Source organism: Mixophyes fleayi, chromosome 5 (genome assembly GCF_038048845.1).
Source record: "Mixophyes fleayi isolate aMixFle1 chromosome 5, aMixFle1.hap1, whole genome shotgun sequence".
NCBI classification, from domain to species: Eukaryota; Metazoa; Chordata; class Amphibia; order Anura; family Limnodynastidae; genus Mixophyes; species Mixophyes fleayi.
Genome location: NC_134406.1, coordinates 213,090,748 through 213,117,186, shown reverse-complemented (window position 1 = coordinate 213,117,186; position 26,439 = coordinate 213,090,748). Strand labels below are relative to the sequence as shown.

At 40.6% G+C, this 26,439-nt stretch overlaps 1 protein-coding gene across 2 annotated transcripts; it reads right to left on the bottom strand.

The window, feature by feature from the left end:
* Positions 1 to 2,428: 2,428 nt before the first annotated feature.
* IMPACT (impact RWD domain protein) lies at positions 2,429 to 24,533 on the bottom strand. Of its 2 annotated transcripts, none has more exons than XM_075213439.1 (11): positions 24,433 to 24,533; positions 23,024 to 23,152; positions 20,046 to 20,098; positions 15,721 to 15,783; positions 15,321 to 15,406; positions 14,478 to 14,600; positions 13,835 to 13,935; positions 7,484 to 7,557; positions 6,904 to 6,994; positions 5,085 to 5,219; positions 2,429 to 3,301 (listed from the first exon to the last, which is right to left on the bottom strand). In XM_075213439.1, the coding sequence occupies exons 1-11, from the start codon at positions 24,466 to 24,468 to the stop codon at positions 3,230 to 3,232; spliced, it is 963 nt and encodes a 320-aa protein (XP_075069540.1). In that variant the 5' UTR covers positions 24,469 to 24,533; the 3' UTR covers positions 2,429 to 3,229. The 2 variants fall into 2 exon arrangements, with proteins under 2 accessions (XP_075069540.1, XP_075069539.1); XM_075213438.1 differs by having other exon boundaries at positions 24,364 to 24,485.
* Positions 24,534 to 26,439: the final 1,906 nt, after the last annotated feature.

Here is a 26,439-nt window from a genome sequence, read left to right as displayed (position 1 = left end):
GGAGGCTAAAATCACACGAGTTATCAAAGTAAAACATTCAACCAATCACAAATTACTATTTATTTGCAAATAGCGATTTTCAGCTAAACACGGCAGAGTTTAATGCGCTGCAAATCGGGAGAGGTGAACAGCGGTTTTGAAGTTCAGACAAAAAAAAATTGCTACTTAATACATATAGCGACTTGAGGAATCAAATGGCTGGTTATCTCTCGATATTTGCTGCGATTTTAAAACACTGAAAAAAGTCGCAGCTTGACACAATTACCCCCTCGTGTTGTCCAGGGCTTGGTGTCCAGGAATAATACCAACCCGAGGGTAGATGTATCAAGGTCCAATTTTTTTCAGTGTTTTAAAATAGCGGCAAAACGCAGGTGATAACCTGCGATTTTAGTCCCCAAGTTGCCAGATGTATTAAACGGCGATTTTCACTCGGATATTAAAAATCGCTGGTTATCTCTGGCGATCTGCTGCGATGTCAAACACTCCCGTCTTAAGCTAACTCTCCTGTGTTTCCTAACTGCGTGATTAGTAAACACATAACCAGCACTAGGCAAACCAGCCTGGGGTGAGTGGCAATATAGCAGGGGGACACGTGGCAGGAGTCCTTCTGCCATAATGATAACCAACCCAAGGCTGTTCAGTGCTGGGCTCGATTCCCTAGGGCAGGGTTTCCGAAACCCAGTCCTCAGGGCTCCCTAACAGTGCAGGTTTTCCATATCTCCTTGCTGGAGCACAGGTGTATTCATTACTGACTGACACATTGTAACAGATCCACAGGTGGTCCTAATTATGTCACATGTGATCCGGAAAACCTGCACTGTTGGGGAGCCCTGAGGACTGGGTTTGCGGACCCCCCCTCTAGGAAGAACCAGCCCAGTGCTGAAAGCACTAGGGCTCTTCCTATACCCCTGGGCGGTGAGTGCAGGGTAATAACGGCAAAAATTAAGTTAAAAAAACAAAGGGTTGCCATGTTGTTTTGTGGAACTACAAGTCCCAGCCAACCGGGCTGCCATAAACAGTGTGGGCAAGCTGATGCTTGTATAACTACAAGCACCAGCATACCCATTTCAGCCAGGGCATGCTGGCACTTGAAGAACCACAAGGGTCAACATGCCCTGACACACATGGCTGGCTGCGACCTATAGTGCCACAGAACAGAATTTTTACAAAACCACTACACCCTCAAATATGGACTGTACCACTCACCCTAACCTTCCTCACACCCCACAGCAGATCACACCTGCAATAGGTTATCTGTACTCTGTTCTCCCATAAACCATCTATGGACCCCCTAGTCCTCCACAACAGAAGCCACAACCACTATTAACAAGTAACACCCTAACCTTCCTCACACCCCACGGCAGATCACACCTGCAATAGGCTATCTGTACTCTGTTCTACCATTAACCATCTATGGACCCAGGGTGTATTCCCTCAACGGATCCCTGCTCCTGTACTACAGAAGCCACAACCACTAATAACAAACAACATTCTATCGCTATGGACAGCTAAGCATCAAGCTGAAGTCAGACGATATTCTCACGGTCTTGGACTGGGCCATAAGAGCCTGGTATTTAGATGTACTCACTCTCCTAATTGAAGACCTATGACATCTTGCATCTTGAAAGGACCCATCATCACAGGTGCTGGTATTTCACTCCAACTTGCATTTCATAGCATTAAAGAAATGACTGAAGGCCACAATCATGAGGGAACACAGCTTAGATCAAGAAAAGTGGATGCGTGTACCACATGGTTTGGAGCTCTTACTTCTCACAATGCAAATGGAAATCCTACCAATCTATGTTCTTTCTTCCATGCCTTTCGGAGTTCTTGGACCGATCTTGGTATTGTGTGATAGCCCCTTCTATGTTATCTCCTAAATTCCTTTCAACATGCTGTCATGGATGTTGGTTATCTTCTTTGCTATCACCTCAACTAGGAGGGTATCTGAGCTGGTTCCTGCAAGGCACACTCTCATTTTTAAAAAACAAATAAGAAAAGTACACAGCTGAGAGTGATCACCAGGTCTTACATACACATCAATATAAACATTACGCTAACAAAAAGTATAAAATGAAAAACCCAATGCTATTGGTAACTGATTATAAAATAGTATATATAAAAAAAACATTTGATAATTGCTGTATTAATGCAAAAACAACAAGTACCCACAAGATAATAGGAGTAAAATGTCTAGAGCATGCCGGCATGTAGCTCTTAATAAATGAGGTTACACAAAGATTCCACCTCCTGCTCTCCGTTGACAAATGAGATTAATACAGCAATTATCAAATGAATAGCCTGCAGGAGTAGGATTCAATTACTATTTTTTTTAGTACAAAAATCCCAAATTCATTGGAGTCACACATTAGTCACATGTAATTAAATATTGATTGTATAAAATGAATAGATATAGACAAGCAAAAAAAGATACTGAATTTATTTTTTAAAAAGTGGCAATCAAGGTAGATTGTTGTCATTTTTATTCAAATAATTTATGTATGAAAAATGTTTTGAAGTTGCAGGTTCTTTTCTCGTCTAATAAATGGAGTATAATATTTCAGACAATGGGGACAAGGTACTATAAGAATACTGTGAATGATTGCCACAGGACTTCTCTGCACATATTAAAAGACACAGCATTCCTCCATACTTTACTTTCTATAAAACACAGAACCTGCTCCCAGATAATCCGAATGGCTTCTATTTGGGGCTTGATCAGTCGATATCAAAAGTGAACTGTAACCAGTCAAACACCAGTAATGTCCTGTCTGTGCAGATATAGATTCCTCATTTATCTACGTCTAACCATAAGATTCTTGTAAATTACTGCCCATTGATATTCACACCTGTTGCCATTTATTTTTTTTCTGATGAGTTATCCACACATTGACTAATACCAGGGGACCATTTTCAACTTATCTGCAAAGTTAAATATAAAAGTTTCTCCTGTTAAATTAAGTACCCGCCTTTTCTATCTCCCCCAGCTGTTATTTCTTCCTTTTCTTTTTTTAACTCTTAACTTCTCCAGCTGACTGAGAGGTTAATAGACACTGTAAAACAGATTTGATGGGTCTGTAGAATTGTATTTCCTCCCAGGTTTCCTGAATCTCTACTGCATTGTAATGTACTATATATGAGGCAGGAGACCATCAAATAAAATCCGTGCCTAGAAACCCATCGAAACCATTGCTGAGAAGTGTAGAATGGGTGGGTTTAGTATATGTTAATGTTCTATCCTCTTCTTGTTTTCTTTTGTATGACTTTTGTTCTTTCCAAGATTCTTACTAGATTCTTCCTAAAATAAAAAAGGGTTTATTTGTCATTGAAATAAGTGAGATCTAAAACGATAACCTTACAGTTAAAGCATCATCCATCTAACCTGGGGGATAAAGTCACAACACTAGTGCTCAAGTTCAGTTTATTATTATTATACCAGGAAGTCATCTCTGATTTTAAAGTTTGTCTTAGATACATCACATACAACTGTGACCAAGTTACACACAAAAGGAATTAAACATTTTGCAAACATGTTTATAGTGCCAAATGACAAACGTTTTGAAAGATATCAGACAGGTTGGTAGATTCAACAGACTTGGGTAGGATGTTCCACAAATGAGAAGCCCAGTAAGAGAAGGCAGATTGCTTATTGAATTAAGAAACCTTCAGCAGGCTTCTGGAAGTAGATACTAGATGGTAAGTGCCGTTATCCGTTTTAGAAGTCTTTCCAGGTAATTGGGTAACTTGTGCAGAAAGTATTTGAAGCATAATAAGGCAAAGTGAACGCTACTTGTGAACTCAGAGTCAGCCAGCCTAGATATAATAGAAAGGTTGATATTCTTTACAACTTATGCTAAGGTGAATGTGATGAGCTGTACTGATGTATACAAGCTTAACAAAATATAAAGCTGACTTCTAGAAAGATCTCCCAAAATACAGATTTTTTTTATTTCATTCCATGATATTGATGCAGCTTTTGCTCTTTAGTCGTCCTTTTCTACAGGACAGTACTCAATAGGACAGTACTCAATAGGACATATTTAGTGTTCTATATATAATAAAACAGCATGTATGTTTTGTAATGCTGCGTTTTAGAGAGATACAATGTATAAAAAGTATTATATAAAGAGGCACTACTCGATCTGACTCTATAGCAGATTACGTCAGCTGAACAAGCAGCATCCAGCTACATGTTAGTATGACCAATAAAATATGGTAATTATCAACTAACTCTTCCCGGCCAGAACAATAGAGGAGGGGATCCTTACCCAGGGGTCCTGCTGCTACCACAATACGGATGAAGCGGATTTTACTCTCCATTTATTTATGCAAGCAAATTTAAAATAGTTGTATATACACCTGGGGCTGTTTTAATGGTTGTTGGTCTTTTGCAAGAAGGAGCAGCTGTTCCCATAGCAGGGTCCCACCCTCTTTTACATTTTTTTAAACATCAGGCAACATCACTGGAGAATGCAACATGTGGATGCATTTTGGCAATCTTATTTCTGCTACTCAACAGTTGCAAGATATAGCCCTCAATGAACATGTAGACAATACAAGTAAAATAAGTTCTCGATGCTGAATGACTTCATTACATATAGTTTGTGTGTGAGAAATGGCGCTGGATCTCCTGGGGAGGTACTTATGGAATCCAAAACTCGCGAGATCCAACGACACAATGATGACGTTTTGCCTCAATTCAGATCCGAGGAAGCTGGAAAGTGCTGAGCCGCCTCGGCTCGGTACTCGGATTACCGATGTTCGGAGGATGTTCGGTTTTCGAAAAACCGAGCCCGAGCATCTCTAGTTTGCATTTTACAGATCATGACAAATAAAGAGAAAAATAAATAAATGGGGCACATTTACTAAAATTGATGCACAAGAGAAGGTACAGTATCCCATAGCAACCGGACACTAGAGATCATTAAAATAAACTTTTTTAGTTCCTATGTCATAAAAACATCTTTATCTTTGCTATGGCTTACAATAACTTTTTATGTGTACCACATAAGTGCCCCTATGTCAGAGTTGGAACCATTTGTGGAATTATATTACGTGGTTGTAATATGCTGAAGACTTACCGCAGAGTTAGTGTAGTTATGCTCCACCAGTATGTTTCGAGCACAGTTATTGATATGCTTGAAGCGATCGGGTCCAAGAAGGATCCCTCCATACCATCGTGACACCACCACCATTACATCCCTGGCATCTAAAATCTAGAAATAAAGTACCAGCAACATGGTTAAAATGTCAAACTTCTAATAGACCTGTGCAGATTGATTAGTAAAAGTGCTCTGGCACTCAACAGTAGTTTTTAATCATCTGTACACCAATGCACCCCATTTAGGCACTTTCTACCACAGTGAAGTTTTTGGTTCATTGTGAATTAATATGCTATATGAATAATATCACAAATATTAATTCAGCCAGACAAAGGCCGCCTTCCGTGTATGCAGTTGACAAGTGCACTCAAGTACAGAACCAATTCTTGATAAGCACTGCCTCACATTTTTCAACCTTACCGTTTCCTTCTTTGCATAAATTCCCATGCATGTTAAATAGTACAAATGTGTGGTCAATAATTCTATGCAGCAAAGGAACCTGCCAGGTGTGTTTCGATATATGCTAGTACAATTCTAAATAACTAGATTGTAATCTCCTGCAAGCAGAGCCCTCTATTCCTTGTGTACTCCTCCTGTCACCTTCCTGTTACTCCCAGCACCCCAGTGTCACGAACGCCCAGCCTGTCCTAGATACAGCAATCTGAACAGCTGGCCGTGACTGGTTTTACCTTGTTAATTAACAATGAATACACCTTTTCTGCCACCACGAAAGATTTATTATGGTGTCCTTACATTCACCAGAACCACTTATTAATGTTTCATACTTAAATCACATACATATGTAGCATGAGCCGCCCTGGGCTTTGTAAGTTCGCAAAGAATCGCGGAAAAATACGCTAGATTAAATATGTTTAACCTAAAAAATATTTCCAAAGCTTATTTACAAAAAGGTAATAAATAGACATGCATTAGATTGCACATAAGTTTCAAAAAAATAAATAAGGAAACTACTTACGAGGTAGTCTTGCTGTGTGTGAGGGAACACAAAAGAAAAGGATGGGACATTTCAGTCTTGATAGACCCCTCATGAAATGCACACCTTATTGTCTAAGGCAGAAGATTTTAAACCCTTCTTACAGGTTCTTCACCCCCACCTTAGGAATTTACACTTTCAATTAAGTCAGATTGTTTCCCAAAATGACACAGATTTTTCCCGAAGTAAATTATCTATCACTAAGATATATGTTTGGGCACCTTTCTGCCTGGCTAAGACTAACTCCTCTGAATACACAAACTACTCAGATATCTGTCTCTGGGCCTGGCTACTTTCAAAAGGCCATTGACACTTGCCTAGGTCAGACTCAGGTCAGTTAACCAAATATACTTTGAAAGGTTAGATAACATATTCACAGTGTTATACATAAATTCAACATAAAACAACAATCAGTCATTAGATATACTACATTTCGTCACACCCAGCTTCATTCCTCAACTTTGACTCTGGGTTCCTGACTCAGTCTACTTCTCTTCCCTCCCCCTCCGTTACCTGGCCTGGTCCTGCTAGTTGCGCCCACACTCCTGGGCTCAGGCCCACCATGCTTTAGTCCACTCCCAACCTCTCTTCCTTCCTCCTTCTGGCTCCCAGCGTTCTTTATTCACTCATACCTCTCTGCCCGGTCTACCTGTCCTCAGCCGGGTTGCCCATTCTAGTTGTCTATATTGTACTTCCTTATGTTATTCTTGTACTTCCCTGTATGCCGTGTTTTGTTTTCTCCTACGCACTATGAATGGCGCTGCAAATCCTTTGTGGTGCCATATAAATAAAAGATAATAATACCTGCATGAGATGTAATAGTCGTTTACCCGCTGCGGTTTCCCCATCGTCCTCACAGTCTTGTATAAATGTATTTGTCTTTTTGGAGTATATCCTGTGGGCAAATTAATATTTAATTATTTCACGATAGAGATTAAAAGGTAAATATTTGTGTGTTCACCATCCCATGTAAGCAACCTCTTTGTTTTCAATTAATCAATTAAGTTTGATGGTAGATCTTGACACTTTGTAATCTCTACATAAATTGAAAGTAGCCATTTTGCGAGCTGTACCAATAATCATTAGAAAGCAGCCTATCAATTCACCAGGAACAATTACCATACCGAGCCACTGAAAATCTGCATAAATATTGGTTCAAGCCACAAAATGGCTTTTTTTAGTGAGTAGACAATATATGCTCTTTAATGGTGATAGTTGTGTAAAAATAGGTCAGGGTAAAAACATACAAAAAATAACTAAACTTACTCTTTTATAGAGGAGAATTGCATTGAGAGCTCTTTATTTACTAACATGTGGAATCATATTGGACATACATTTTAATAGGCTTATACAAAGTAACAATATTATACATAAAACTCCCTACCTGTATGCATAAATGTTGTGAGTTGCACTAGCTATTTTCTTGTTTTCATATAGTTTATTCAGAACTTTTTTAACCTATGGTATTAAAAGAATATGCTATTAATGAAAAGTCACATGTAAATACATAAAGACCGTAAATTGTTCATGATATTACTAACACACACAATCTGCTGTGCTCAAGCCTCTATGTCAGTGGTTCCCAAACTTCTGCAGTTCGCGGCACCCTTAGAGTCTCCATAATTTTTTTTAAGGCACCCCTCCAAAATAATTACCGAGCAGTCCTGTTTTAGAAGTAGTTGGGTCAAAAAATTGTAATAAGTATTTAGGTCAGGACAGAAATCCTTATTTAGTTGTATGCAAAAATGCCCCCTCTGCATCCAGACACTCTGCCCCCACTGCATCGACACTCTGCCCTCTGTCACGCTGTCCCCCCTCCTCTGCCCTCTGTCACGCTGTCCCCCCTCCTCTGCCCTCTGTCACGCTGTCCCCCTCCTCTGCCCTCTGTCACGCTGTCCCCCTCCTCTGCCCTCTGTCACGCTGGTCCAGCTTCTCTGCCCTCTATCAAGCTGTCCCAGCTCATCTGCCCTCTGTCCCCCTCCTCTGCCCTCTGTCACAGCTCATCTGCCACGCTGTCCCCCTCCTCTGCCCTCTGTCACGCTGTCCCCCTCCTCTGCCCTCTGTCACGCTGGTCCAGCTCCTCTGCCCTCTGTCAAGCTGTCCCAGCTCATCTGCCCTCTGTCCCCCTCCTCTTTCCTCTGTCACGCTGTCCCAGCTCCTCTGCCATCTGTCCCCCTCCTCTGCCCTCTCACGCTATCCCCCTCCTCTGCCCTCTGTCACGCTGTCCCAGCTCCTCTGCCCTCTGTCACGCTGTCCCAGCTCCTCTGCCCTCTGTGCCCCTCCTCTGCCCTCTGTCACGCTGTCCCAGCTCCACTGCCATGCTGTATCCCTCCTCTGCCCTCTGCCACGCTGTCCCCCTCCTCCGCCCTCTGTCAAGCTGTCCCAGCTCCTCTGCCCTCTGTCAAGCTGTCCCAGCTCCCCTGCCACGCTGTCCCCCTCCTGTCACGCTGTCCCCCCCTGTCACGCTGCCACTCTCCTCTGTCCCCCTGCTGTCACGCTGCCACTCTCCTCTGTCCCCCAGCTGTCACGCTGCCACTCTCCTCTGTCCCCCTGCTGTCACGCTGCCACTCTCCTCTGTCCCCCTGCTGTCACGCTGTCACTCTCCTCTGTCCCCCTCCTGTCACGCTGTCACTCTCCTCTGTCCCCCTCCTGTCACGCTGTTACTCTCCTCTGTCCCCCTCTTGTCATGCTGTTACTCTCCTCTGTCCCCCTCTTGTCACGCTGTCACTCTCTTCTGTCCCCCTCCTGTCACGCTGTCACTCTCCTCTGTCCCCCTCCTGTCACGCTGTCACTCTCCTCTGTCCCCCTCCTGTCACGCTGTCACTCTCCTCTGTCCCTCTCTCACTTTGCCCACTCTGCCGCGCACCAGCCATAAAAAAACAAACAGAAACACTTACCAATCCGCGCGGCGCCAAGACCTAGCATCCTCCTCTCTCACGCAGCCTGTCACTGATATGACAGCTGCGTGAGAGAGGAGTATGCTGGGTCCCTGCGCCGCGCGGATTGGTAAGTGTGTCTGTTGTTTGGTTTTTTTGATGGCTGGACCGCGGCACCCCTGAGACAGCGCCGCGGCACCCCTGGGAGCCGCGGCGCACAGTTTGGGAACCGCCGCTCTATGTTATAGTCTCTTGTGACATGGAACAAGGATTTTAAAGTAAACTACTGCCAGGTGATTCTACAATAATTTCTTGAAGTATAGAGTCCTTCCCAAAACAGTATCCAACCAGCATTTTTACTGCTTCCACCTGCAACTTGCCCATCAGTGAATTGGATTTGTTTGGAGTTATCAGAAGACATGTAGTATGCTAGATTAAACATGTTCACTGACTAAGCAACATTGAGAAAGAAGTTCACTTTAAAACAGTTAGTTTTCACTCATTACCTGAAGCTGTTTTAGGCATGCATATGTGCTAGGATAAGTACTACCAAACAGGCTTGCATATATAACGGGCTGTACTCATGTATCCACAAATACCAATAAATATTGCAAAGGATTAGCTCTTCTAAGTTGTTGCCCTTCCACCAACTTTAAGTCCATTGTACTTCATTTTTAGTCGCACTTTTACTTGTCATCATAGCACAACAAAAGTCCAAGTACTCCTTAAATGAAACAGCAACACAAATTCTTTATGCGGGTTCTCCTCAGTCCAGGTCTATGCTTACAAATGTATCAATAGAGCTATCTGGTAACAGGCCCGGTGTTCATTTCCTACTGCCACATACTACAACCTCCTTGAGATAGTTAAATACTTCTACTGAAAGATAATGTCTCACAGTATACACACTTCTCAACATGCTCCATTGTCCTGCTCACAAGCTATGAACAGTCTTTGTATCTATGTATAGCCTCCTTTTAGCACAACAGCACAGGTAGTTCATTCATCCTACAGGGCTGTTTGATATTTGCCTGCACTGTGTTGCCTTGCTCTGCCGTCCCTGGGAGGCGAACACAGAATTAGCGGACTTCAAAATAGTGACTTATTGAGCAGTATGAGAAACAATTTGGGCCTGATTGAAGTGTGCAAGTTGCGTATGAAAAAAACCCCAAAAAAAACCCAAGCACAGTTCCGACCATATTCAAATCCAAGTGTATCTCAAGATAGGTTTCGATTTAAATCTGGGTGGAAGTACACACTGGCTAAACAGTACTTGCTGTACATAGACACAAGCAAAAGAATGCATTATACAGATAAGGGTATGTACAATAAAAGGTCAGAACACAAAGGTCAGAACACAAAAAATATGTAATACATAAAGATGCTCGCATGCGAACTGTACATACAATTAGTTTTTATAGTCTCTATTATTTGCATACACAAGTTCTGTGATAGGTAGTGACACGCATAAGACTATGCCGTCACAGTCATTACTATCAGTTAACATTTACACCGATCCTGTAGTGGGTGCAAATGATATAACTGAAAGCAAACATACTTACGAGACACCCAGGACTTGAATAGACTGCATCTACGTCAGAGTGCCCTCACAGTGCAGTGCTTACGTTAGTCCGCCCCTTCCCTCCCACGTTCCGCCTCTCAAGTCGTAGCAGTCATAAGAGTAATTTGCATTTGGACATGAATTGCATGTGTTGCGTTGACCAGTCCATTTCTGAATATGCACAAAGCTATTTCACACAAGATACGCTACCTAAATGGACATACGTTCAGACATGAATCAGACCCTTTGTCTATATACTTACTGTATACTAGATGTACTCAGAACACAGCTTGTTTTACTTTGGTCTGTTCAGTGTTCAATGAGTGTGCCACAGTGATCCTCATACTAATCAAACACACTATCTTGATGTCTGTTTACACACTGTTCACCAGGAAGTAATCACAGAACAATAAAACATTGCAAGGGTGCATATGCAAATATCCATTGGCAATATTCCCTCTAAAACCGAATAATCCAGAAAGGAAAGAGTTAAATTGTTAATCAAATGCACGCAGAAGGGTTCATTCACAATCTACTAGATCTTTCCTACCAAGTTTAAATTGGTAACACCATAATTTCCAGATTGTTTAGTGTCTGAGAGTAACCTCCCTTAACCTGCAGCTTAAATCGTGGACCCACAAAGGCAATGGAGACCCAATCTCTCCCAACCTTAGTGACATTCCAAAACACAGTCTCGGTTTCCTTAATAGTTGTTACCAAACGAAGAGTACATTATGTGTCCTCAGCAACTTTCCTGCAGTATATTTCACATAGGATATTTACAAAACAAACAGACACTAGAATATGTCTCATCAGAGTGATTGCACTAAATAATCTATCGGATATTTAAACAATGAATAAGAATAAGGTTACAGAGAGGTTACAGTTTGTGCCCTGTATGACAGCATGTACCTCTTTTCAATGGATAAGACCTTCTAAAGCCCCTTAAAGCCTTAAATGTTATTTTATTGAGTTACATGTCTCATACAGATCCAACAGGATTTAGAGACAATATGCATTCAACCTTCAAAAGCCACTAAAATATCAGTCTACAAAGAACAACTAAAAACTTACAGCTAGAAAAAAAAACCACGTTCACTGTTTCTAATAAAGATATATTACATTTACAAAATATGTCACATACATGGAATGTCAGAATGATTTAAATAACAAAGGAAATAATTGCTTTTATCTGCAATTTACTAAAACGGTTTAACATCCACTGCAAACCTCAGGTTAATATATAGCTTCCTTATTTAACACTTGAGTGCTAAGGATGACTGGGACTCATCCTCTACATGTCACACCTTGTTAATGTGCTAAGGATGAGACCCACTTGTCCTCTGTATTTAAGGGGTTAAGAAAACCCAAAGATCACATCCCACCATCATGATCTGTGGGTTTTCTGATTCTGCCAGAACCTTTCCTCCATTAGAATCGTTTGTGCACGTACATCTCACTATACCCGGCACTTACAAAGCTGGGTTTACTCGTTTGAAGGAGTCCCTTCTTTCAAATGATGGTAACCCTGTTTATTTATTGTATGCTGATCATTTTTGAACTGCAGGCATTAAAAAAATATGTGATGAGAACAGAATAGCCTAGACATATCTGCAATTTTAGGGAGTTGTATCTGCCATCTCTTTCTCTGTTCAGTAATGCCTTCCTTCCTATGACTTCATATCCAACACAGATGTAGCGATAAACTTCTGTTGCCAATGACAATTTATTGTATTGTGTCTGGATTAGCAGTCAAGAGCAAAATTGGGAGGAGATAATAGGATAATGGAGCAGACAAAATGAATAATTGCATTCTATAATATGGTGAGCTTGGTAAATTAACTTTATGGAAAATAAGCCCTACGAAAAAAATACTATTACCGGTATATATCCATCTCTAAATAATTCCATTGCTCAAATACAAAGGGAAAATAAAAAAAGAATAGCGTGTTTTAAAGTGGCCACGTATGCACAGACTTGTTAGTCTGGTCTCTGAACAATCAGACCAGCTACAATTGACAGCAACAGAAACAACCACTTTAAAAGCAAAAATCAGATTGCAGATCTTGAAGCAAAAAATTACCACATACAAATTGAATTTGGCATATTAAAAATAATCATTTTCTTAAAAGACTGGTCCAAATGGATTACGGCAAGTTATACATTAGTTGGTGGTAATTGTAAATCTTGGGGCTAGATTTACTAAGCTGCGGGGTTTGAAAAAGTGGGGATGTTGCCTATAGCAACCAATCAGATTCTAGCTGTCATTTTGTAGAATGTACTAAAGAAATGATAGCTAGAATCTGATTGGTTGCTATAGGCAACATCCCCACTTTTTCAAACCCACAGCTTAGTAAATCTAGTCCCAGGTGTTCTCTTGGGTGTCCAGTTCTTTAAATGTTTTTGATTTATTGTGTTCTATGTTTTATTCCAATTTATTATGACCATTAATACATTGTATGTTGTTATATCTAGCATCTACCTGTTAGGTTTATAACATTTGTATGTGATTCCTATATATTGTGTCTGAATGTATTGTAAGAGACCAATGTATAGTAAGTACTGTAATACCTGACATGTTTGTGCTTAATTGAAAACATTTCAATAAAAATAAAAAAGGATTAAAGGATGGAAAAAACATTAAAACAAAAACAACTTTTCAAAATGCTTGGTGGGCTTTAAGGGTATCGTCCATTAAAAACAAATTTCTCACTACCTCAATCTCTTTAGAGATCATTATGGTTATAACATGTTCCTCCCCATACTTGCTTATCCCTCATATCAGAGTTATTATGTGAAGTAACAGGCTAGAGGACAGGATTTGATGGACATCCAAAGTGTTGACCACTTGACTCTGACACTAATAATATTCAGGACAGGCGATATTGTGCTGTTCCAGGCAGGGACAGATGGTGATGTGCAGGTCCGTCAAATCATTGTCAGGCAGGAAAGAACGAGGACTCCAGCACTCGCCCATAACACTTCACAAAATAGTACATATGGGACATACTTCTATACCCACAATAAACAAGACACTGAAATAACAGCACCACAGCTGTCGTGCAACTGCAACTATGTGATAAATGAAATAACCATTTGTGACAGGAGAAACCTTTTTTAATGTAACATATATGTTACTTGTACTCAAGTCTTAATATTCAATAGTAGCGCTCCTGCTTTATCATTTTACCAATAAAAAAATATCTAAATAAATTATTTTCTTCTTTTGAATCATAGACACTTAGCAAGTCTTACTAGTAAGATTAAGACACATGCAAACTGTTCCAATCGCACTAACCTGGCCAGGGTTGAGCACAGGAGCTAAATGTGCCTGAAATGTACTTCTTCTGTCACTGATTGTCTCTCCGTGTGCTACTGTGGGAGCCTCTTCTTCCCCTCCTACACAATAATGACACAGTAAGTAATACATAACATTTCCACTTAAATTCTACTACTGCTAAAAATGAAGGAACATAGATGTACACATTACTAATGTAAGCTGAATTTCAGTTTTACATTTCAGTCACTGGAGTCTGTGAGATTTAAGGCATTGGGCAATCACAATAGGAGCTCTTTAGTGGCTCAATTTCCATTGTTTTCAGTAATATATCTTAAGGGAGTTTGGGGCCCCTGGGTAGAATCCCTTCACCACTGTGACTATCCATCTCATAGTAAAAGTAAATGTGGATGTGGATGAAAAATGATTGGGATTGGTTAGTTATTGTGTCTTTTCTTGTGATTCCTAATTTATCTTGCTTCCCCTCAAACCTGCACCCCCCAACCACCCTACATACTAAATCTTCCTTTCTGTCCCAATTTTCTGTTGTGGTTTTTCCTATTGTCAATTATATTGGAAACAATTTAAAAAAGAATCCCAAAAGACAGAAAAAGTTTATCTATTGCCTTGGTCTAACATAACTGGGACAACAGATATGAAATACCTTCTAAAGCTTCAAAGTGCCCATAAAGAACTGAGTTAGCAAACAAGTCATTTAGTAGTTCAGAGCTGGAACCAACATCATCATCTTCCTCAGTTTCTTCGGTTGTGGCTCTTGAACTTGTACCTGTAAGAACATAACTGTATAACTTTCCACAGCACAATCAATTGTACAATACTCAAGAAAAGGACATCAAGTATCAGTTTTAATAAAATATGTAAAAGATAACAGTCAGTGTGGTTCTCTATTATTTTTTCATTAATGTATTAAATAATGGCATGGGAGTTAGCCAGATAATAAAACTTTCTCCATGACCCAGTACACCTGAAAGTCAGCATTTAATATAACATGCTCCATATGCACTATGCTCTCTTCTAGGCTAGGTTCCTCCATACTTTACGGCAGGAGAGCTGTCAGGAATTGAGCAAACCAGCCCATAAGTAGCAACATTGTGCTGTTTGAAGAGCGCTCGCTATATTAGGTGTTCTCTCCTGGACAGATGGGAGCACAGAGGAAACCCATTGTTTTACTAAATACATAGTCACATGTTTTTTGTTATAAAGCAATAAAAACAATGGAATATCTGCTGACAGATTATGTACAAAACAACAACAAAAAACTGTAACCAGCTGCCACATTAAGCAAATATAACATAATATAATAAGAAGTTATCAATTTTCAACAACAGAATGTTGTGTGCTATTCCATAAGCCTCTGTCCAGCAACCATAATGGCGTAATAATATCTGTCCCACTAAACGTTTAGGTGAATTTATGCCTTGGATAAAGGATGCACAAACAAGGACAGAACAGTGATTTTGCTCATAGCAATTTTGTCATTAACAACCTGGAACCGATGTCTTTGCTTTCTCCACCAGAAATTCTCTGACATTTTCCACCCAATGATATAGGATGTTCTCACCAAGATTTTGCCTACAATCATAAAAGAATATTTTCAATAACTTTAAAAATACACTTTACATACCTCTCGGGATTTAAGTAGGGACACATAGCTTTCCAGTTATTCAATAACAATATCTGAAAATTAGTTCAATCATCGGCTGAAAACGCTGTAGTGTGTAACTAGCCTAAGATATGGTATTTTGCAAAATGTTACCTGTCATTTCCGAACATAGGTGTGAAATGTACACCTATAAATGTGTTCATTTTCCATTACAAATGGAAAAAGTAAAGTAAATTGATTTTCAAAGACAATATTGAACATTCATGGTGTTTTCAGTACTCACAAGTAAATTTCTTCCAAATTATTTGATAGCGTCAAACGATCTTCACCTCTGAGCCATGGAGCACTGCATCAGCACACAATACAGAATGGTTACGTACAATACACTGCTGGACAGCATTACTCATCAGGATGTACAGGCTACACTGCTGATCACTGGATGGAACAGGGACAAGGGTGAGTAGAACATTCTCTATGTTCCTCTGTGACTGCCCTATCCTCTGCCTTGCTAGTACAATTGTGTACACTGTGCCGATGCCTTTCCATAGAGATCACTAACCACTGTGTATACTATAACACTGGTGAGACAGAATTATCTAACCTCAGTATGCATAACCCCTAAGGCATACTAAAGGGACAGTATGCTTAAATAAAGAAATGCTTATCGATTTTCTTCCCGATTACTCCCAGGTCTGAAAGATTACTTGTTCCAAATATATTGTTTCATAAATCATAGGGCAGCATGGTGGCTTAGTGGTTAGCACTTCTGCCTCACAGCACTGGGGTCATGAGTTTGTCTCCCAACCATGGCCTTATCTGTGTGGAGTTTGTATGTTCTCCCCGTGTTTGTGTGGGTTTCCTTCGGGTGCTCTGGTTTCCTCCCACGTTCCAAAAACATAAAAATAGGTTAATTGGCTGCTATTAAATTGATGTGTGTATGTGTGTTAGAGAATTTAAACTGTAAGCTCCAATAGGACAGGGACTGATGTGAGGGAGTTCTCTCTGTACAGCGCTGCGGAATTAGTAGCGCTATATAAATAGCTGATGATGATGATGATGTCAATATTCTACATTTCCCATGATATAGTTATGGAGAACACTGTTCCTTCAGTCTATTGCAAATAATTTATTGTAACAGACAAGAAATATGGCAGCCCCCTTTCATACTGATAACATTTTTGCTTCCAAATCTGTGTTTATCTCTGCAGAATGTGAAAGTGTCACCCCCTATTTTTTTTTAAAGATTTTAGAGGTAAACATATCAAAAGGCGGTTACGCAAAAAAACTGATTCGATTAAAATGGCAAATTTATTAAAGGCAAAGCCTGACAAGTTTGTCTTCAATAAAATTACTTTTTTTTTATAAAAAAAAACAAAACGTCACACCGCAGGGAATAAACGGTTTTTCATAACCGCTGCTTGATAGATATTCCCCTTAGTATGTTTTGCAACCAAATGACATTAAATACAAATGACTATATAACCGAGTACGAATTGTAAAAAATAAAAATAAATAATCAAGTTTTATAGTTTAGTAAATGGTGTCAAAATCCAATAAGCCTTGCTTCATAGCCACAGCGCTCACGTTCCTTTTGGACAACTTAAATTTTTTTTGAAAGGGAAAAGTACCAAAAACAGTAAACAAAAAAAACAACCTAAGTTCGGCCTCCAGGGTTCAACTGCCAACTAATAATCTGTATCCTTTTCCTCCCAATCATCTATGAGGAAGTTTAGTGCTCTCTTGTCAGTCATTTCCATATCCTCTATGTTGAATGTTTCACACCAGACACTATTTATATATTAATAGTTACTTATCTAGTGACTACATTTTACGAATTGCTTTACAAAGAATATTTAATACCTCACACCAAGTCCCTGTCCAGTGGAGCTTACAATCTTACAATCTATATTCCCTACCACATACACACTAAAGTTAATTTTGTAGAAGGCAATTATTCTACCAGTATGTGTTTAGTGTGTAAGAGAAAACTAGAGAAGTCACACAAACATGGTAAGAACATACAAACGCCACATAGATAGGGCTCAGAATTAAATCCATGACCCCGGGGCAGATGTAGCAATGCTAACCACTGTGCCACCATAATGTACATTACACTATACATATATAAAATAGAGATGTGCAAGCATCTCTAATAAAGGGAACATTTACTGTAGGAAAACATAAAATTGCCAACATGCCATTCTGATTCTACACAAAACAACAACAAGCAGTACAGCATCAGCTAGTTCCCAGCATCTGCAATCAACACTGTCATCATCCTTACTCTCATCACTTTGTACAACAACCTCACACAATATTAAATCATCCCCGCTGGAATCCACCATTACAGAAGTCTCTGTACTTTGATGTAATTACCAGTAAACCTTCCTCGTGGAATTTGTAGTTCCTCTTGATGAACATCATCTTTTCCACATTTTTAGGAAATAGCCTCCTACACCGATAGCTGACAAGGTTCCCGGCTGTGCTGAAAACTCTTTCTGAGTACACATGGGAGGGTGGGCAATTTAGGTATTGCAAAGCAAATTTGTACACGGGTCTCCAAATTGCCTTTTTTTTCCTCCCAGTATGTAAAGGGACTGTCTGACATGTCTATTTGTATGCTGTCATTAAAATAATCCTCCACCATTCTTTTAATGTTGATAGTAGGATAAGGCAGAGGGGTCACGAATTTTGGGCAATTCTTTTAGACCAGACGTCAAAATGTTGTGCAGACTCTCTGCATCATCACTGGGTTTCTTGTGCAAACTAAGTTTTTTCCTAGCAGCAGTTGCCAGAGAAACTGAAGGAGGAGACGTTGTCGTATCATGTACCACTTTAGCTGTCAGCTTGCTCACCCAGAGCTCATTGCATCTCTTGTGATTTGGGTCAGTTGGAAAGAAAGAGAAGACATAGCTCTTAAACCTAGGATCAAGCACAGTTGTCAAAATGTAGTGATCCGATTTCAAGATGTTGTTAACTGTTGGATCCTGGCAAAGCAAATAAAGTACTTCATCTACAAGTTTGACATACTTAGTGGAATTTGTTTCATCCACTCCTTCAATTTCTCAAGTTGCTTTTCCAAAACTCTAATTAGGGAACTCATTCGACTCAAGTTAGCAGTTTCTGAACTCACTTCACAGGAAACTACTTTGAATGGTTTCAGCACCTTGCACAACACAGAAAGTATGCTCCACTGCGTTGGACTAAAGTACATTCCCCCTCCTTTCCCAATGTCAATGTCAAGTAAGCGTGGATGGCTTTTCCCTGTGCATCCATCCTCTGAAGCATATAAAGGGTGGAATTCCACCTTGTTATCACCTCTTGCTTCAGTTTGTGGCAGGGCAAATTCAGTTCTTCTTGCAGCTGCTGCAATCTCCTACATGCTGTTGGTGAATGATGAAAATTTCCCGAAATTTTTCAGGCCACAGACAGCATCTCCTGCACGTCCCTCCTACTTACTGTCTACATTTCAATTGTTGCCCTAATAATACTGCTGATGTCACTATATTTCGACTTTATAACCTTGTCTGCAGACGCGGGCTGGGAGAGGCGTGGCCGGGGGGCACACAGGCGGCCGCATCTCATGGAAAGGGATGCGGCCGCGTCTTTGATGACGCGGCCGCATCCCCTGTCATGTGATGCGGCCGCCTGTGCGCTAACGCGGCCGCATCTGATGTCGTCAGCCTGACCGAGTGGCCCGTGGGGCCGATGCCCCCCTGCCCCCTGGTCCAGCCCGCCACTGCTTGTCTGGTCTGCTGACCATCAATCATATTATGGCAATTCAACATAAGGGTGGCTGGGAGGGTCCAAAGACAATTCCATCTTGCACCACTGTTCTTTTCTGCCACGGCTGTGTGGCAATGTTTCATAGATGTCCTATGAATAGCCACCTGTTTGTGCCATTGCTCTGTTGCTTAGTAACCAGCCAGGTCGCTGAAGTCTTTGGCCTAAACTGGATGAATATAATATTGTAACCTGTGAGGTGGTCAAAATTGACTGGAAATTCATGTTATTGTGGTTAATAATAATGTAGGAACAAAAAAAGAAAAAACCAAAACACACGAAGGCAGTTTTGCCAAAACCAAAATACAAAGTTAATACAGATCCAAAACCATAACCAAAACACGGGGGTCAGTGAACATCCCTAATATAAATAGAACCAGCTCCAAGTCTGCTTACCTTCGTCTCCATGTTTGACGTGCTGATAACTGGCTATAGAAGCTGCACAGTGTTAGTGTGTGAATGCTGACACTGCAATATTGACAGTCTACTTGCAATTAGTCTGCAACACAATCCCCTCCCACTGTGGATCGGCAATGCACAGTTCTAACATATCAATGCTAAAAGTAACAATAATGCTCATGCAGTGAAAGCTCAGCGGATGATTAGCTCTGTGCCACCAGTAAAAGATACCCGATGAAGCAGAAATGATCAATGCAAGAAGGGGTTTGAATACAAATGCCAACAAGAGTGTATTCCAGGGCAAACTTACAAACTTACAATGCTGTAGTAAACCATTGCTTGACTTTTGTGTTTGGGGGTGGTTCAACCCCTTTAAACTTACACACTGCTCACAGCAGCTCTTAACAATCAGGTATCAGAACTTACTTTAGTTGATAAAGAGGAGGTGCAGCAGCTGGGTATTCTGGGGTTAGAATCACCTAGCAACAAAAGAAAAGACACAAGAGGGGGATTACCAGTAGTTAAACAAACGGTATTTTGAAACAGGTTTAAACCTGTAAAATCTACTGGTACCAACCATTTGTCGATTTAAATGCAAATATCAACAGGTATCTATGAGCGATTAAGGGAAAATGAATGATACATTTAATTGATAAAATACACAGTTATAGATCAGTAAACACAGACATTTTCTGCTATTCAATTTTACACTTTCAAGTCTAATTTTTTTTTAGGGTTCAAAATGGAATATGCAAAATATTGTATAATAGGCCCCAAGCCCAATTTCTTGATAACATTGCTGCTTGGCTCACTTTTTTCCTATTCCTTGACATTCCTACTCTCAAACTAGGTGGTTTCAACATTGCCATCCACTGATAACCCCACTGTCTCTGCTGGCACTAAAGTTCTTTCACCTCTCACAATGGACCTCATCTCCCACCCACTGTGATGGACAAACCATTGACCTGGTCTTCTCATGCTACCGCTCCATCTCTAGCTTTCCCATTCTCCAACCACAACCTCCTTTCCTTCAGCCTCACCATACCTCATGCCCCCCCCCCTGCACCCAAATCCAAATATACACAGCAACACCTAAGTACTCTTGACCCAATCCATTCCTCATTTTCTACAACTACTACTAAAAACAACTACTTTCTCCTGTGACTGCAGTGTCCTGCCTCTTTCTACAACAAAACACTCACTTCAGCCCTTGACAATGCAGCTCAACTATGACATATAGTCTCCGACGATTCAAACCTCAATCGTGGCACACCAAACAGACCCGCTACCTGCAACAGTGCTTCCGCACTGCAGAGCGCCACTGAAGGAAATCTCGTTCCTATGCCGATTTCCTCCACTATAAATTCATCCTTTCATCTTATAGCACTGCCCGTTCAATTGCCAAACATTCTTCAAATCTCTTATATCTAACCCAGGTCACCTCTTTGCCACCTCCTTCCCCTTCCTCCCGCACAATCCATGATTTTGCCACCTATTTCAAAGACAAAATCTACACCATTCAACAAGATATTTCCTCATGCCAAATGCCACTCACTCCACCCACCTTTACCTACACTCCCCAATCCACCCTTAATTAATACTCTCCAGTAACTGAAGACACTGCACACCTCTCTTCATTTAACCCTACAACCTGTCCCCACGACCCTATTGGCTCCCAACTTTTTCGCTCCCTCTCCACTGCATGTCCACCTCTATCTCACCTCTTCAACTTGTCTCTCTGAACTGGCACATTTCCATCCTCCTTTAAACATGTGCTCATCTCACAAATTCTAAAGAAACCATCTTTCGGCCCAGCCTCTCTCTCCAACTACCGCCCTATTTCTCTCCAAACTACTACTGTGATAAGTGTACAAACGTCTGTCTCACTTGCTCTCCTCTCACTCCATTCTTGACTCTCTGCAATCAGACTTCTGCCCCCGATATTCCACTGAAACTGCTCTCACAAAAGTGATCAATGATCTACTTACTGCAAAGTCTAAGGGTCATTTCTACATATTCATTCTCCTGGACCTTTCTGCTGCTTTTGACACTGTTGATCCCCCTCTTCTCCTACACACCCTTCACTCCATTGACCTTCATGACACAGTTCTTTACTGGTTCACTTCCTGCCTATTGAACAGCTCCTTCAGTGTTTCTACCTTTGGCGTATTCTCCCCTCCATGCCCACTATCTGTTGGTGTCCCACAAGGCTCTGTTCTTGGCCCTTTACTTTTTTCATTTTAGACCTCTTCTCTTGGGGAAATAATTTGCTCATTCAGCCTACAATTCCACCCCTACGATGATGACTCTCAAATCTATATCTCTTCCCCTGACCTTTCTCCTTCTGTACTATCTCGTGTAACCAACTGTCTTTCTGCTATCTCCACACGGATGTTCCAATGCGAAATAAAGCTCAACATGTTGTAAATAGAGATTATTATATTCCCTCCTGCCAAAGTCACCATTTGCCCTCAAATCTCCCTCACTGTCAAGAACACAATAATTTCCTCAGTCTCCCAAGCCCGCTGCCTTAGTGTCACACTTAACTCCGTCCTCTGCTTTATCCCTCACTTCCAGACTCTCTCCCAGTCCTGTCGACTTCACCTTAAAAACATTGCCAGAATATGCCATTTTCTTACTCAACATGCTACCAAAACTCTTATCCATTCTCTCCTCATCTCCCGTCTTGACTATTGCAACCTCCTGCTATCTGGCATTCCTGACACCCATATATCCACACTTCAATCCATCCCAAATGCTGCTGCAAGACTGATTTTTGTCTCTCCATATCTGCTGCAACACTTTGCAAATCCCTACACTGGCTCCCTATGTCCTCCACAATCAAATACAAAATTCAATTTACTCACCCTTAACTAAAAAGCCGTCAACAATACTACCTCTGCATACATCTCAAATCTCATATCAAAATACTCTCCTTCCCGTCCTCTTAGATCTACCTCTGACCTGCACCTTGTCTTGTCTCTAGTAACCACCTCTCACTCCCGCCTACAAGACTTCTCCTGTGCTGCTCCCCACTTATGGAATTCCCTACCACACTCAGACTTTCCCACAGCCTTCAACTCTTTAGAAGTTCTTTGAAAACTCATCTCCTTTTTAGATGTGACCTTAACACTATTCACACTAATGCATCCTCACAACTGTCCCAATCTCTACTCTGAACCACATTTGCTCCTCGTTTCAGCTGTGCCCTCTTCCACTTAGAATGTAAGCTCTCTAATGAGCAGGGTCCTCCATACCCTTTGTTTTCATGTCTGTATTTATTTTGTCTACCTTGTATGTACCCGTTTTATGTATGTACTGTTTTCCCTACAGTATGGCGCTACGGAGCCCTATGGCGCCTTACAAATCTACGATAATAATAATAATAATAAAAATAATAATACCTGCAAGCAAAGTGTCCATTCTGGTTGATCCAACGAGTTGGATATTTTTATACAAAATATTCTTGCAGCTTCATCTATTACACACCAGTCATCCCCATAGATAGAAGATAAAGCTTCAATTTCATCAATCTAAAAAATAAAACAAGTGTCATAAAAATAGATTTTCAACCTCAAATGAGTATCGGAAAAACATGCAGGTTTTATGTGGTCAACTGAACTGACACATAGCTTCCCTGTCTATGTCACTTTACATGACATGGAAGCTATGTCAGTTCAGGTGACCTCCTACAGACTTCACTGTACTAGCTAGGCTTGGAGCTATTGTAGTATTGTTATTAATCGTCTTTTTTCTGCACTGTTTTACCCTGTATGGTTTACTGTTTGCACTCTGTACAGAGCTGAAGAAATCTTGTGGCGCCTTATAAAGGATAATAATAATTTTATATAAACCTATGCAAACTTTGTACAAATTTGTTGTAGTATGTCAATTATTTGTGATGCAATCTCATGAACTGGGCTTTTGATTGTAAAGGGAGGAATCAGAAAAAACAGAATCATCTTAAGCCTAGACTACGAGGCGGTCTACCTCCTAAAAGAGGCACTACACAGCCAGACTATAAGCAGGGCAAGCCAACGGGGCTTGTCCCAAAACCCTCACAAATGAATTGGTCATTGTGGAATGTGTCACTCATCGCCCTTCTAATAGGGCTGCAGCGCTGTGTGGGCTGCTCACAGAAAACTGTTAGTGCCCGCTGCCTGGACTTTGACAAGGCAGGAAACCATTAATTTGCAAAAACTAAGACAATGCTGGTTGACACCTTATATAGAAACTTAAGTATATCATTTTGCCAATTAAGGTTAATGGCAGAGCCCCAAAGAGTTATCCAGCCCTGCACTGGCTACAATAGTGCCTGTTGGAGTCAGACAATCAGTAACCCATTATATGGACGCTGTAAATCAGACTAAATCCATAGGCTAATGATAGCAAATCTGATTGGCAGCCACAGCATGCTTTATTTAAACTATATTAGTAAATTAACTTAGTGTCTATTTTACATGTGTCTGGGACATCTTACTTTTAACCATGTCCACTATTAGAAGAACAGTAAAGAAATCCTGAGCGTCCTAAATAATTTGCTGCATATTGTAGATTATTTCACCGTTTGTCAGGATTTTTCTTACATTTTTATAAATAGATTTTTTTGGCATCACATATTCCCCCTTTCACTGTAATATTAATGCAAATAATTTACAAAAAAAACCAGGTCCGACATGCAAAAGCAGAATTATTATACTTGGAGTTTACTAGACCAATCCCATTTAATAACATCAGCACTAACACTGCACTGCCGTGTTACCAATGATACAATACTAAACAGAAACCGTCTCGGTTGCTCCCGGTCACCCACTTGGCTATGTAAGTTTTCCTCTTCCGAGTCAGCCATGGAACATGCAGCTGTTTCCTGTGGTGCGGCACAGCTACGGCTTCACCGGCAGGGGGCAGTAGTCACCAAGATGATAATGTAGATACATGAGTTTAGAAAGCCTAATTATACATTTTAGCGACAGGTCAGTGCCAGTGCAACTACAGAGCGCCTGTGAAGACTTAGTTATATTGCTATATTGGCTGTGGTTTAAATTTGATGCCAAGAAAATAATGATCCCCGATAATAACGAATTTTCTTTGGTTGTTAAGAAACTAAACATTTGCAGAAAATGCATAATACATGCAGGTGTTTTTCTCCGCTACAGCCCTGCAGCGTGGACTTCTATTTGAACAGCAATGTTGCCAAGTAACGAGGAACACTATCATAAGCAGCTGGCTGAACTTGATGAAAACAGTATACAATATATTATTATAAAATAATGGACCAGAGGGTCAGATGTCTTGAAGAAAAATAAAGAATTAACGCAATAATACATTAATTGTGAAAAAATGTACATAACTGTAAGTATATTGGACCTAATTCATCAAGGCATGATCTGCCGATTTTGAGCGGATCATACGCAAAATCACTCTGCGCATGGCCAGAACCAGGAGATACACCTGTAGAAGCAGCACTGTCCGCTGCATTTTCATATGCAAAGGACACTTACCACAGCCTACGATTTTAGTGAGTGAACTGGGCGGGGAAGGGGCATTTTGCCATAGTGAATATAGAGTAGGAGCATGCCAAACTGTAGCCATGTGGGAATCCAGCTCTGAGAATCCGAAAGTTACTTGTTCTATTCTACCTCTTGCTCCAGCTAAAGGGCTAGTCTGAGGGCTAGATTTACCAAACTGCGGGTTTGAAAAAGTGGAGATGTTGTCTATAGCAACCAATCAGATTCTAGTTGTCATTTATTTGGCACATTCTACAAAATGTCAGCTAGTATCTGATTGTTTGCAATAGGCAACATCTCCACTTTTTCAAACCCGCAGTTTAGTAAATATAGTCCTGATCAGTAGTGGTGATAGTTTCGTATGCAGGGGCAGGTTGGGCAGGGGGACATCTGCCCCCCGGTCCGGTCCCTTAGAGGGCCACCTGCATTTTTTTCCTTTAACATGTTCTTAATAGGCTGCTGAGTCCAGTCTTGCCCCTGGGCTAAAATTTACCAGCCCTCCCCTGCTCAAATGCATGCTATGACATGTGTTTGCAATCAGGAGCAACTATAACATGTATTGTATGTTTAGTAGAGATTAACAACATTCTAATGTATTTCATGGGGGGGAAACAATTTTCACTGTTTTATCATTAATTCCTATATTATTAACAGATACCATTCATTCAAGAATATTTTTATTTTCTTGTGCGATCTTTTGCAAATTTATAATCCACATAGGTATTGGACGTATCCTGCAGCGCCTATGTAGTAGAGCACAGTAGACCTGCCCCCAATTTCAAGAGTACACATATCTTGAGATCCATGCCTTGCTGTATTTGGGAGTACTCAAAAATACATGCTTATAATACTAAACGTGGGTTGCGCTCAGAATATGTGCCACAACGAATCAGGCCCATCATGTTTAATGATAGATACAAAAGAAATAAAGAGGACCCAATGGGATTCAAATCAAATCAAATTCGAGTCAAGTAGACATGGATTTTACCACAATCATACAATCATTAAAAGAAAAGTCAAATAGAAAAAAAGCATATAAGCCCTAGGTAAATCTATATTCACATATTTATAAGATACACACTGACACCATACACTAATAAACGCTTAGGGCTAGATTCACTAAGCTGCGGGTTTGAAAAAGTGGGGATGTTGCCTATAGCAACCAATCAGATTCTAGCTTTCATTTATTTAGTACTTTCTACAAAATGACAGCTAGAATCTGATTGGTTGCTATAGGCAACATCCCCACTTTTTCAAACCCGCAGCTTAGTAAATCTAGCCCTTGTGTGCAAAATTATCAAAAAGACAGTCCT